The sequence below is a fragment of the Leuciscus leuciscus genome, assembly GCF_965113295.1.
Source record: "Leuciscus leuciscus genome assembly, chromosome: 1".
In the NCBI taxonomy this organism is placed as follows: domain Eukaryota; kingdom Metazoa; phylum Chordata; class Actinopteri; order Cypriniformes; family Leuciscidae; genus Leuciscus; species Leuciscus leuciscus.
The window spans coordinates 8,625,968-8,639,044 of NC_138725.1; the positions used below are offsets into that span (position 1 = coordinate 8,625,968).

Genomic DNA, 13,077 nt, shown 5'->3' on the forward strand with positions numbered 1-13,077 from the left:
GCTTTGGCCAAAAAGCCTCTGAAAAGACCAAGAAAAAATACATGGGAATGTTCAGGTTATGAAATATACTTTAATGTAGGACACATACAAAGAATACACAAGGAAAAAATCATGATTATCCCATTTGAATCTGGCCTTCCACCATATATCCGACTCCCTCATCTTTGACTCTCAGTGCCTTCCTCCACATGTTTTCTTGGGGGGCACTTCAGTCTTCTGCCACAGACTTGGAGTAGTAATACCAATCACACCGAGAGCAATTCTCTCTCCAGCATTCCCACTGAGTTTACTCTCCTCATCTGAACCCATTCCCAGATCATCCTCCTTCTCATGAACCACCACCGCACGTCCCAGAATGGAATAAGGCCCAAAGAGCTTGGCGTCTGGAAGCGTCAGGAACTGCCTTATAACTCCTTTCTCGGAAGCAAAGTTGCCCAGGTCTCCAGGATGATGAGGGTGGTCAACGCCGTTTGGATTATAATGAGGACCAACAGTGATGCTGCCTTGACTGAGGTCTCCATACTGATGGATGTGCATGGCACGCTCTTGACGATCGATGGCAGGCAAACCACGGAGGTTGATTTTCACTTCTAAATCTCCATTGGGGAAGACCTGCTTGAAGAGGATTTGCCCAAAGATCTTTGGCTGGTTACGTGGCAAATTGGGGCTGGGAGTTACTTCACAAGTGGCATAGATGGTGTTGTCGAACTCCACGACTTCCGGCTGTGGAGCTTCGGCAGGCAAACACTCCTCCTTGTGGAACTCTCCTCCTTGTATATGCAGCACCAGCAATATCAGAGGGAATATTAGGATGATTTTCTCCATGTTGATCTTTAAAGCCTACAATGAAAAGTGGATTCAGTGAAATCATGCCATTTGGTTTAAGAACGTAATATTTTTGATAAAGGGTCAAAGCTTTGTTGCAGGGAGCTTTGAGAATGGAAGTTGCATTAGGTAAAAATAGCACAACCAGATTAGTTTGCAACGGAAAACCATACAAGAACCCAGACATCAACCAGATCCGGCCCACATCTGGGCCGTGTGTGATCCAGGTGTACCAGATGGGGGCCGACACCATGTTGCGGTCTAGAAAAACTCTTGAATTGCTATGTACCCTTGTGAAAATAATAAAATAAAAAATTAGCTTATTGGTATTGGATGTGTATCTGTAGTATCTTGAAAGTACAATAATAATAATAATAAATAAAAACTTGCAGATAATAACACTGATGAATTATAAAAAGCCACTTAAGTGTACACACGTACACTTTCATAAGCGTCACACCTGCCAGCCAAAGTTCCTATGATACAAACCAATGACATACAGGTGGATGTAATCACACTAAAATGAGTCCAGGCAAAGGTTCATGGAAATGGAAAAGGTCTAGGGAGAAGTGCCCTCTGGTGGCCATGATAGGGCTTCTGCTGGCAGGAGTGTCATTAAGTACATGTACACTTTAAAAAAAAAAAAGAAAAAAAGTAATGCCAAACTAAGAGTTTTACTTTAAAGTACATTATATTTTAAAAATCTTTTTGTTGTGCTTTAAAGTACACTTAATTTGATCTGTTGTAGCCTACATGTTATTCAATATTAAATATAAAGTTAAGATTTTTTGATTCTGATATTTTTCTCAAGGACAGGTAAAATAAAAGACAATATCTATACTTTTGCTTAAACTAAACCTTTTTTAGTTGTACTAAATCAAGTCAGTTGATGGAGAAAATGGAATGGAGAAAAAACAAAACAAGCCTAAAACAGCAAAGGTGCACTACCGTACAGCTGAAAAGTCGTCCTCAATCCGTGTGGAGCCTGAATATTGCAGTCACAAAAATACTACAACGCTTAATCCGTGTGCAGTCCTGACCTGGGGTTGAGAGAATGTTCCTTTTGGCTGCTCTTATAGGAACTCATGTTGAGCTACAAGTTAACCATGATAGTCTGTTAGTCACTAATTAAGTTCACCTGTGTTTCATTTAGCTCCCTTTGTTTGCCTGTGTATACTATTAACACATTTCTCGTTGCTTTAACACAAAATGCATACAATTGACACAAATTTTAAATGCTTGAACTTCTTTTACACACAAGCTCAAACAAGACCAAACCAATGGATTTTTACTGCCAAATTTACCGATGCTTTAACAATGTGTGTCAGAACAGATAACACCATGTTCTGAACCTAACAGGCTAAAGTCAAGGTAAACAGCTGTTTATATTGTGAATTGAAACACAAAAGCTAAAGCATCCAAGATGTAGGTGTCTTTTTTTCGCAGTAGTTTCAATTTTGATATTTTTAGGTCAAACCGTTCTTGTCTCTCAGTCATATAATGCAGGTCTATGGTCACTGTCTCAAAGTGCATGCACAGAGTCCAAATTAAAACAATTCCCCATCGTCCAAATTAAACAATTCCCCATCGTAAGTACACATTGACGGCCTAAGACACGAAACGAGCGGTTTGTGTGAGAAAACGAACAGTATTTATATCGTTTTTACCTTTTGTACTCAGCCACGTCCAAGTGATCTGAAGGCGCGGGCGCTTCCTGGCGTATGACGTGTGCGCAGACTGGTGCATAGTATATACAATAGATGCCGCCTTGGCTACGGCATTTCATTGGAAAGAGGTGACATCTAGTGTATATATCTATGCACCAGTCTACGCACACGTCACACAATAGGAAGCGGCAACGATGGGGAATTGTTTTAAGGCGAGACACTACAGGTGAATAGGGTAAAAATTTTAACTAGCAGAAATCACCATGAAACTTTCCCAGTTGATTACCTACATTAAGATGAGAAAAAAATGTATTACAAGTTTTCTGTAATTTAATGTTTAAATATGCAAATCAGGCAATATCTAATCAAATATGCACTAATTTGCATATATTTAAAAAAACGATATCTCAGTATTGGATAAAGCCAGGTTAAAAATGATTTTTTCATTGTGTTCACATATTAGATGGGAAAAAAATTACAGAGGGATTTATGGATATCTACTTTTGTTATCCTGTAAATCAGAAAATACTGTCAATAGCCTTAAAAAAAAAATTTCGCCATGTTTTTTGGAATAAAATGTTATATAAATCAGGCTAGGAATAATATATTTACAAATCCCTCTGTGAATGTCTTCATAATATAACTAGGTACAAGTCTGGAAAGTTTGGTGTATATAGGTGCTACTGAAGTGGAGATTTCGGACTTGGAGAATGAGAGAAAAGTCATTTTGAGAAAACGGGCTTTAAAGATTTTTCATCAGCCAATGAGATTGCGCATTCAGCCCTTTTACTTTCACGATTGGTTGCTGATAAAAAGGAAATGACCATATTTGGATCCGACAGGATTGTACACAACATAGAGAGCTTCCTAACGGAGCTTCTGATTACAGGCTGACGGCAGAGATCGCGGAGCAGCACGTTGATTAAGAACGCAAACTTTTGTTGAATTTATGAGAAATCTACAGACGCAAACAGACAAAGTGTAATAAAATAAAGACCTAAATGTGTATTTCGGACTTTTTTTCAACACAAGTCTGAAAGAAGACGTGTTATTGAAGACAAATATCCCCAAATCTCAAAATTGACCAGTAAAAAAAAAACGATGTTTTTGCCTGCCGTGTCTCGCCTTAATTTGGACTCTGTGCAGGCTCTTTGAGACAGTGACCATAGACCTGCATTATATGACTGAGAGACAAGAACGGTTTGACCTAAAAATATCAAAATTGAAACTACTGCGGAAAAAAAGACACCTACATCTTGGATGCCCTTGAGGTAAGCTAAAACATACCAAAATTTTATTTCAAAGTGAACTATCCCTTTAACTCTTCTATGACTCAGGAAGTCCATAGATGGTAGGCTCAAGACTGAACACAGCTCAATGAAAACTGCCAACTTAAATGGGACAAAATACAGGTGGAACACATTAACTTGATGAGCAGTCTAAAGAGTTCACAGCAGGTGGTGCCATCTAGTGGCAGGGAGAGTAATTGCAGGAAGGAGCAGACAGCTCTCCCTAGTGGCTTGGAGAGTCATTGCAGGAGGAGTCTTACAGGAGCCCCTCTCTCAGGAACGGCTCCTGACGTTCCGTTGGCTACGGTTGGAATCCAGACGGTGGAACTCTCTGATAAGGTCTGGATCTAAGATGTCTCCAGCTGGCACCCAAGACCGCTCTTCTGGGCCATAACCCTCCCAATCCATTAGGTATTGGACTCATCCACGGACTCAACGAGAATCTAGCAGTTGACGGACAGTGTATACTGGTTTCTGCTACCGTTGCGATGCTTTCACTAAGGCTGTGCGTGCTTTCCGCCAGGCCTGGCGGCACCTCTGGACTAATTGGTTTGCAGCTGGTACCTGGACCTCCAGTTCCTGCTCAGGAAACAAAGATGGGGGAAACCCAAATTGACATTCAAAAGGAGACATGCCCAAGGAAGAATGGTGTGTAGAGTGTTATGAGTTAAACAGTTTAGAAGCTTCTTAAACAGTTTAGAAGCAGATCTTCTTGAAGTGGTAAATGCCTCACTTCTCTCTGGGAGTTTTCCAAACTCCCTGAAAACTGCAGTTGTCAAGCCCCTCCTGAAAAAGAGTAATCTGGATAAGACCATATTAGGCAACTATAGACCGATCTCAAATCTTCCTTTCATAGGCAAGACCATTGAAAAAGTTGTCAGCTGAACAAATTCTTATGCTCGAATGGATACTTGAATCATTTTCAATCTGGTTTCCGACCACACCACAGCACAGAGACAGCGCTCATAAGGATAATAAATGATATTCGCTTAAAGGACAAGTTCGGTATTTTACACTTAAAGCCCTGTTTACAGATCGTTTCTGATGAAATAGAACGGTTAAGATTAAATTTTGGACAGACGCTGCTGTCCCGAGAATTTTAGGTTTCTTTTGCTTTCCCCAAAACCTCTAGAATGGGTGTATAGGTGCACTGGGACAATCCTTCCTAAAACGCATTAAACTTTCGTTTACAAAGACGTGAAACTCACCGAGTGGTCAGGGGTGTTCACTGATATGATCACACAAAAATCGCTGCAAAAGATGCTTTCGGGCATCTGTTCCGGATGCCTCCTGGACGCCTTCCCGGGAAGGTGTTCCGGGCGCGTCCCACTGGGAGGAGACCCCGGGGAAGACCTAGGACACGCTGGAGAGACTATGTCTCCCGGCTGGCCTGGGAACGCCTCGGTGTTCCCCCGGAAGAGCTGGAGGAAGTGTCTAGGGAGAGGGGAGTCTGGGCATCTCTGCTTAGACTGCTGCCCCCGCGACCCGGCCCCGGATAAGCGGACGAAGATGACATGATGACATGAAAACCCATCGCACATTTCAAGGTATGAATAAAGTGTCGGGACAGTTTATTTATTTAAACAGGGTTGCATCAATAGAGTTTAATACCTTTGTGATGCAAAATAAGAAACACAGAATCTTATTCTTGCAACATTTTAAATTTCTATTGTCAAAGAAATTGCAGCTAAATTAAAAAATTAAAACGGTACAAAACGAAAAAAGTTCAAAGCAACATAAATTAAGAACAAGCGTTTTTCTTTGCCTCTCTCGCGCTGGATATTTTGGATATTTGTTCCTTAGTGTAAAATGGAAATGCATGGTGATTTTATTTTGTAAATAGGCTATAAGCAAAAAACTATGTTTTAAAACTAGACAAATCTCTCTGCATCAACAATAGACTATAAAATGCATTAATAGGCTAAAATAAAAAATATCAGTAGTCCAAATTAGTTCGGGATTCGAACCCGTGTCATCTAAATGATCGTAACGTAAGTTCAACCACTCGGCCACGATTCACTCGTTGCGACATGGCCTAACGTTCCAGTGTGTGTGAGCGAGAAGCGCTCTTCATTCAAATGAACGCGCCGCCGCGTTTGTCGAACACTAATTCAACATGCCAGAATAAAACCTGGCTTTAGAACAATGCATAGCGCCACTCGTCGTGGTGTGCCAAAAAATGTACAATAATTTAGTTTCATTTATTTCAGTGTTAATGTTTGAGTTAAAAAAAATCCTCTACAAATTAAATTAACACAAAGTCGGCTATAAGAGTCCTTTATAGGCTACGTAAAAAAGCAAAGGGCTTACAGTCTTAACATTTTGGCTATTTTGCTTAAATTCGATACATTTATTTTCAGTAGGGCCTAATAAATTTGTAGGGATGTAATTGCAGTATGCTTTACCAACGCTATGTATTCAATTAAAGTTCCAAGAGGTCTGGTCTCTATATTTACATTTACATTTATTCATTTAGCTGACGCTTTTATCCAAAGCGACTTACAATTGCTATATATGTCAGAGGTCGCACGCCTCTGGAGCAACTAGGGGTTAAGTGTCTTGCTCAGGGACACATTGGTGTCTCACAGTGGATTCGAACCCGGGTCTCTCACACCAAAGGCATGTGTCTTATCCATTGCGCCACACCACCATATTTCCTTCCCAGCTGACACTAATATGCAAGTGCACAGCAAAAATCACAACTTGTGCTTGCTGCGAACGCAAGTTATTTAAGGTGTCTCAACTGTACACAGTCTACCCTACAATGTGAATTCGTTACAAGGTTTCATTTAATTAAATTAATGTGCAGCAATTTGTACAAATAGATTCTATAGGCCTACTATACTGTTGTAGCCATTAAATAATCTCATTTAGTATCATATTTGTTAAAATATTATAATGTTATTTTTTTTTTTCATCTATGAAAAGTGAACAGCACGAGTAAGATAGGATGCATTATATGGAGAGATGGATATGGAGTGGGTCAGACATGATTTTGACCACTTCATTAAGTTTTGTTTAGTAGAAAACCTTTCTTTAAAGTGAATTTCGTTTTCTATAAATTGTATCTTAATTTTAATCAATTTTTCATCAACCAATTGCCTGGATTTAATAAGTAAGAGAAGCAAATATAACAGACACTAATCATGGAGGCGCCCGCGCGGTCACTTGCATTGCACGTCAGCTGGAGCGCATCTCATCCTCCTAACTTAACGAAACTCAGCGTATGCCTCACACAGACATGATAAATACATCAAATACACAAAGCTTGAAATGTCTTCAAACGAAATAATTCAAAACGAAAAGAAAAAGGCTACTCTCTGATTATGTCTTTATGTGCATTTCTCTCTAGGTGCGTTCACTACAAATATGGCGATCGTAACTTCATCTTTGCAGTCGACACTGTCAGAAAACACTAGTTTATTGATAAAAATCTATGCACGCATCACCGGATTTACAAATGCACATCTTGCTTGTTGCACGCACACATATTATGTCGAAAAAACGAAATATTATGTTGAAATAACATTATTATTAATAATACATCTTTTAGAATATTTGATTAAATGCTGATTGTTGCGCTTGTTCAATTTAATAAAATTAAAACTTTAATTGTGATAATTAAAATAATTGAAAATTAAATATTTAGTGGCCAAGTTTTGCTAATTTATTATATAGGCTATTATATGTCTATTGCCTATATTAAGTAGGTCATATTAAGACAAGGCATATATTAAGTTATTTTAGCTGTTATGAGAAAAATAAATCTAACGAAATCTAAAATCTAAATCTAATAAATCTAAAAAAAAATTCTAACGCCAATTCAACATGCCAGAATAAAACCTGATTTTTGAACAATGCGTAACGCCACTCGGCCTGGTGTGCCAAAACACTACATTTTAAACTTCAATGTTTAATTCAAAACAATCTCAAAACGCGTTGTGACATTTTTTTAAAGCAGTAGCCTAGCCAATATACATTAAGGGCATTGAAACCAGGATCTTAACTAAAACGCGTTCCGCGTAATCTCTCAAAAATGATGCCACACTACTCCATGTTTTTTTGTTTTTTTAAGGACTGCTTTTGAAATCACTATAAATTACTATGCAATTATATCGCTCACGAGAGCTCTTCATTTAGCCTATCTAATTCCTCAATAGAATAGTAAAAATATTCAGCGTCATTGCTCCTAATATCGTCTCTATTTTTAACTTTTGATTCTATTTTTTCAGTTCTAAAATTGATTCTATCTTTGGTTCTATTCTGTTGTAGCCTAATAGGCCTATTTAATGAAAAATATGCCTATTAGGCTCAGGGTTTTATATTTAACCCACTTACATTTTAAAATACGGCAATTGCTGCTGTTTTGCACAATGTCCCTTTGCGCCACCTGGCGGTCATTTCGGGGACGACTTTGAAATGCAGCTGGTTTATTTTCGGCTGGCGTGGCGGTAATAGGCATTCTGGTTGTCCACCATCTGTAGATCAAATGCACATGACTATCTGTTACGTGCTCAGAGGATGTTGTTTTTTTATTTTACTTTCTCTTTCTCTGCTAGGGCGGTGCTGTTGGCTGTCTTAGGGCGGTGCTGTTGGCTGTCAGTCATCATTTCGACGGTTACACCTGAATGGGTTGATTCTTTGTTTAATCTTTTCAATTGTTTTAACCAACAGTTTGTTTTCTCTCAGTGATTTGTTGTTTTTCAAAGCATGTAAAAACTTGAAGTCTTTATGTTTTCTTTATATTGGTTTACAGCCGACCAGGGAGTAGTGACCAGGGAAGTGTGTCACGCGACTTCCATTTTTTGCAACATCTCTAGGGAAACACGTTGCTAAAACCATTAGGTAAGCAGCGGGTGCCACCATTGTATGTTTTGAGTTTTAAGTAGTTTAAGTAGGGCATGTTGAATGCTGAAGATGTTTTTTTTTTTTTTTGTATCTTTTCTTTTTGAATTAGTAGCTTATTGGGAAGGGGAGATGGTTATATTGTGGGTTTTGTTTTATTTCTTTCTTTGATTTAGCCCTGCTCAGGTTCCTTCTCCCTGTGTACGGTATTTTTGTTTCTCTCTCTCTCTCTCTCTCTCTCTCTCTCTCTCTCTCTCTCTCTCTCTTTCTTTGAGTTATCATATTGTGAATAAATGTACTATTTTTCTTCAATTTAAACTACCTTTGTTCCTGTGTTCTTTTGCACCAGCGCCTTAAACACGTACCAGAGTTAAAACGAAAATATTAATTTATTTTATGTTGACAGAAACTACATGTAAATGTTAACAAAACAAAAATGTAGAGAGGCTTCAAAAGAAACTGCAGAGCAAAACACAATCTATGATCAATACAATATACTGTCTGTTGTATAAGGGCAGACCTGACACGTATACAATAATGCAGTTTCTGTAATTCCATCTGATGTTAGTGTTTTTATGACATTGTGCTATGATTGACTAAATCTATTAGATATCTATTAGAATGAGCCATTATTAGGGGTTCAAGCACAAAGTGCTAAAACTTTTGAACTTTTACATTTGGACGGCTACAACAGGGTCATTTAGAAAATGGGCGTGGCAAAATTCACTCGAAAGCCTATAAATCCTAAACGAAAACTCAGAACTTAATGAAAATTGGTGAGCATATGTGAAATAACATTGTAAACAAGCATGCACAATTTTATGGAGATCGGACCATAGGTGGCGCTATAACTGTTAAAAAGCTTTGAAAACCATATATTTCCTTTGTTAAATTGGCTGGAAATGGTCTTTTCCATGTATGATGTCAGTGGTTAAATGGTTGCCAAATAAAACTTAATGTCTTTTTATGCATTTGTGCTTAAAGGCCTTAAATGCTTGAACACCAATAAATGCTGCTTGCAGCTTTAATTTAAAATGGGAATTTCTCTGAAATTAAAAATCTTTGGGAACTTTTGGGATACTGGAAGTACACAACTGCAGGAAATATATCACACTTTGCAAGTGATTTTTGGTTATTTCATTACAAAAATCTTACATATTCTAGCTTTAAACACCTTACAAGAAAACCAAGACATTTTTTTTGCATTTTGATTCCCTGTTAACTGTACTAACAAACTGTCAGAATAATATACCCATTTGTTGACATTTAGCGAGAAACCTTATAACTTCAAAAATAAAATCTTATGTCAGAGGTTATGTCTACCTTGAACAATAAGGGTGTCCTCCCTTGAGATCTAGCCACACCCTCCAGTGTCATATTGCATCAACCTAAACCATTGTATCATTTAAAGAAATAGTGTATCTTTAATTAAAGGCCATTGTCATGCTCTGAAAGTGTTAACCCATTGAGCACAGTAAATCAAACTAAACGGCCCACTTTGCCTGCATTCACCCTACATTTATTTTTAAGAGTGCATTTACTATTGGAAGCTTTGGCCAAAAAGCCTTTGAAAAGACCAAGAAAAAAAACATGGGAATGTTCAGGTTATGAAATATACTTTAATGTAGGACACATACAAAGAATACACAAGGAAAATCATGATTATCCCATTTGAATCTGGCCTTCCACCATATCCGACTCCCTCATCTTTGACTCTCAGTGCCTTCCTCCACATGTTTTCTTGGGGGGCACTTCAGTCTTCTGCCACAGACTTGGAGTAGTAATACCAATCACACCGAGAGCAATTATCGGTCCAGCATTCCCACTGAGTTTACTCTCCTCATCTGAACCCATTCCCAGATCATCCTCCTTCTCATGAACCGCCACCGCACGTCCCAGAATGGAATAAGGCCCAAAGAGCTTGGCGTCTGGAAGCGTCAGGAACTGCCTTATAACTCCTTTCTCGGAAGCAAAGTTGCCCAGGTCTCCAGGATGATGAGGGTGGTCAACGCCGTTTGGATTATAATGAGGACCAACAGTGATGCTGCCTTGACTGAGGTCTCCATACTGATGGATGTGCATGGCACGCTCTTGACGATCGATGGCAGGCAAACCACGGAGGTTGATTTTCACTTCTAAATCTCCATTGGGGAAGACCTGCTTGAAGAGGATTTGCCCAAAGATCTTTGGCTGGTTACGTGGCAAATTGGGGCTGGGAGTTACTTCACAAGTGGCATAGATGGTGTTGTCGAACTCCACGACTTCCGGCTGTGGAGCTTCGCCAGGCAAACACTCCTCCTTGTGGAACTCTCCTCCTTGTATATGCAGCACCAGCAATATCAGAGGGAATATTAGGATGATTTTCTCCATGTTGATCTTTAAAGCCTACAATGAAAAGTGGATTCAGTGAAATCATGCCATTTGGTTTAAGAACGTAATATTTTTGATAAAAGGTCAAAGCTTTGTTGCAGGGAGCTTTGAGAATGGAAGTTGCATTAGGTAAAAATAGCACAACCAGATTAGTTTGCAACGGAAAACCATACAAGAACCCAGACAGCAACCAGATCCGGCCCACATCTGGGCCGTGTGTGATCCAGGTGTACCAGATGGGGGCCGACACCATGTTGCGGTCTAGAAAACTATAATTTTTTAATTGCTATGTACCCTTGTGAAAATAAAAAAATAAAAAAATGCGCTTATTGGTATTGGATGTGTACCTGTAGTATCTTGAAAGTACAACAACAATAATAATAATAATAATAATAAATAAAAACTTGCAGATAATATCACTGATGAATTATAAAAAGCCACTTAAGTGTACACACGTACACTTTCATAAGCGTCACACCTGCCAGCCAAAGTTCCTATGATACAAACCAATGACATACAGGTGGATGTAATCACACTAAAACGAGTCCAGGCAAAGGTTCATGGAAATGGAAAAGGTCTAGGGAGAAGTGCCCTCTGGTGGCCATGATAGGGCTTCTGCTGGCAGGAGTGACATTAAGTACATGTACACTAAAAGGTAAAGCCAAACTAAGAGTTTTACTTTAAAGTACATTATGTTTTAAAAATCTTTTTGTTGTGCTTTAAAGTACACTTAATTTGATCTGTTGTAGCCTACATGTTATTCAATATTAAATATAAAGTTAAGATTTTTTGATTCTGATATTTTTCACAAGGACAGGTAAAATAAAAGACAATATCTATACTTTTGCTTAAACTAAACTTTTTTTGTTGTTGTACTAAATCAAGTCAGTTGATGGAGAAAATGGAATGGAGAAAAAACAAAACAAGCCTAAAACAGCAAAGGTGCACTACCGTACAGCTGAAAAGTCGTCCTCAATCCGTGTGGAGCCTGAATATTGCAGTCACAAAAATACTACAACGCTTAATCCGTGTGCAGTCCTGACCTGGGGTTGAGAGAATGTTCCTTTTGGCTGCTCTTATAGGAACTCATGTTGAGCTACAAGTTAACCATGATAGTCTGTTAGTCACTAATTAAGTTCACCTGTGTTTCATTTAGCTCCCTTTGTTTGCCTGTTTATATATAGCACTCAGTTTATTCAGTTCTTTGTCTTGCATTGCACAATGTGTTCTCCAGTGTTTTGTGTTTATTAAAAGAAGTACTGCTATATTTTTTTTTTTACGATTGCTATGACAGATTTTTCAATACTTTTAACAATTTTCCAAAACTCTTAACACAGTTAGCACTACATCCGTCTCTGTCAGGGTTATTATAGTTTTGCATTTTTCATTAGTTTTTATTTTTATTTCGTTTTGACTTTTTGTTTTTAAATTCAGTTTAGTTTTAATTAGTTTTTAAAGTGGGTTTGCTAGTTTATTTTTTATTTTTTGAAAATGCTTAGTTTTAGTTTAGTTTGTATTAGTTTTAGTGTTAGTTTTAGTCTTTTTTTTTTTGTAATTTGGGTTATTAGTCAGGAACAAGATTCAAAAAGTTCACCCTATACTAATGTATTGAAGGCTGTAGAATGCACTGATTGCTATTACGGTTCTAAATCACCTTAGAGTATTAATACACAATTAATGTCCAGTAACTAGGAGAGGAGTAAAGAAACCAGAGTCAAAGATCAAATTCACTCACTGTATTGATTATTAGTTTCTCACAATGTCAACAAAATGTAAATATCACAATAAACAGCGTAGGCCTACGTAAAATAAACAAACAATAAAAACAATGTGGTTATATTCAAACGATACAATTATATTAAGAGAGGGCAACGAATTGGTGGTAATAAGCAAGTGTACTCAGTTTTAAGAAGTCCCAAGTATTCCAGATGAAGTCCACTTAATGGAAGAAGGGTGCAGAAACGTCGGTCCTCAGACGCGATGCCGTCCGGTCCTGATAGGGTTAATATGATGATGTTCAAAAGGGCCTGTAGCTTCGTGTGCTGTGATGTTCAGTGTGTGTGTTTGTGTTTGTGTGATGG

The 13,077-nt window shown here is 38.2% G+C and overlaps 2 protein-coding genes across 3 annotated transcripts in view; both read right to left on the reverse strand.

Annotated features, from left to right (window-relative positions):
* The window catches only part of LOC309492377 (uncharacterized protein), a 232,020-nt gene that overhangs the window by 111,721 nt on the left and 107,222 nt on the right, over positions 1–13,077 (reverse strand). The gene's annotated exons all lie outside the window — the stretch shown is intronic.
* Positions 152–840, reverse strand: LOC309473933 (extracellular superoxide dismutase [Cu-Zn]-like). The gene has a single exon (XM_082136217.1). It carries the CDS (start codon positions 823–825, stop codon positions 172–174), a length of 654 nt encoding a protein of 217 aa, XP_081992343.1. The 5' UTR covers positions 826–840; the 3' UTR covers positions 152–171.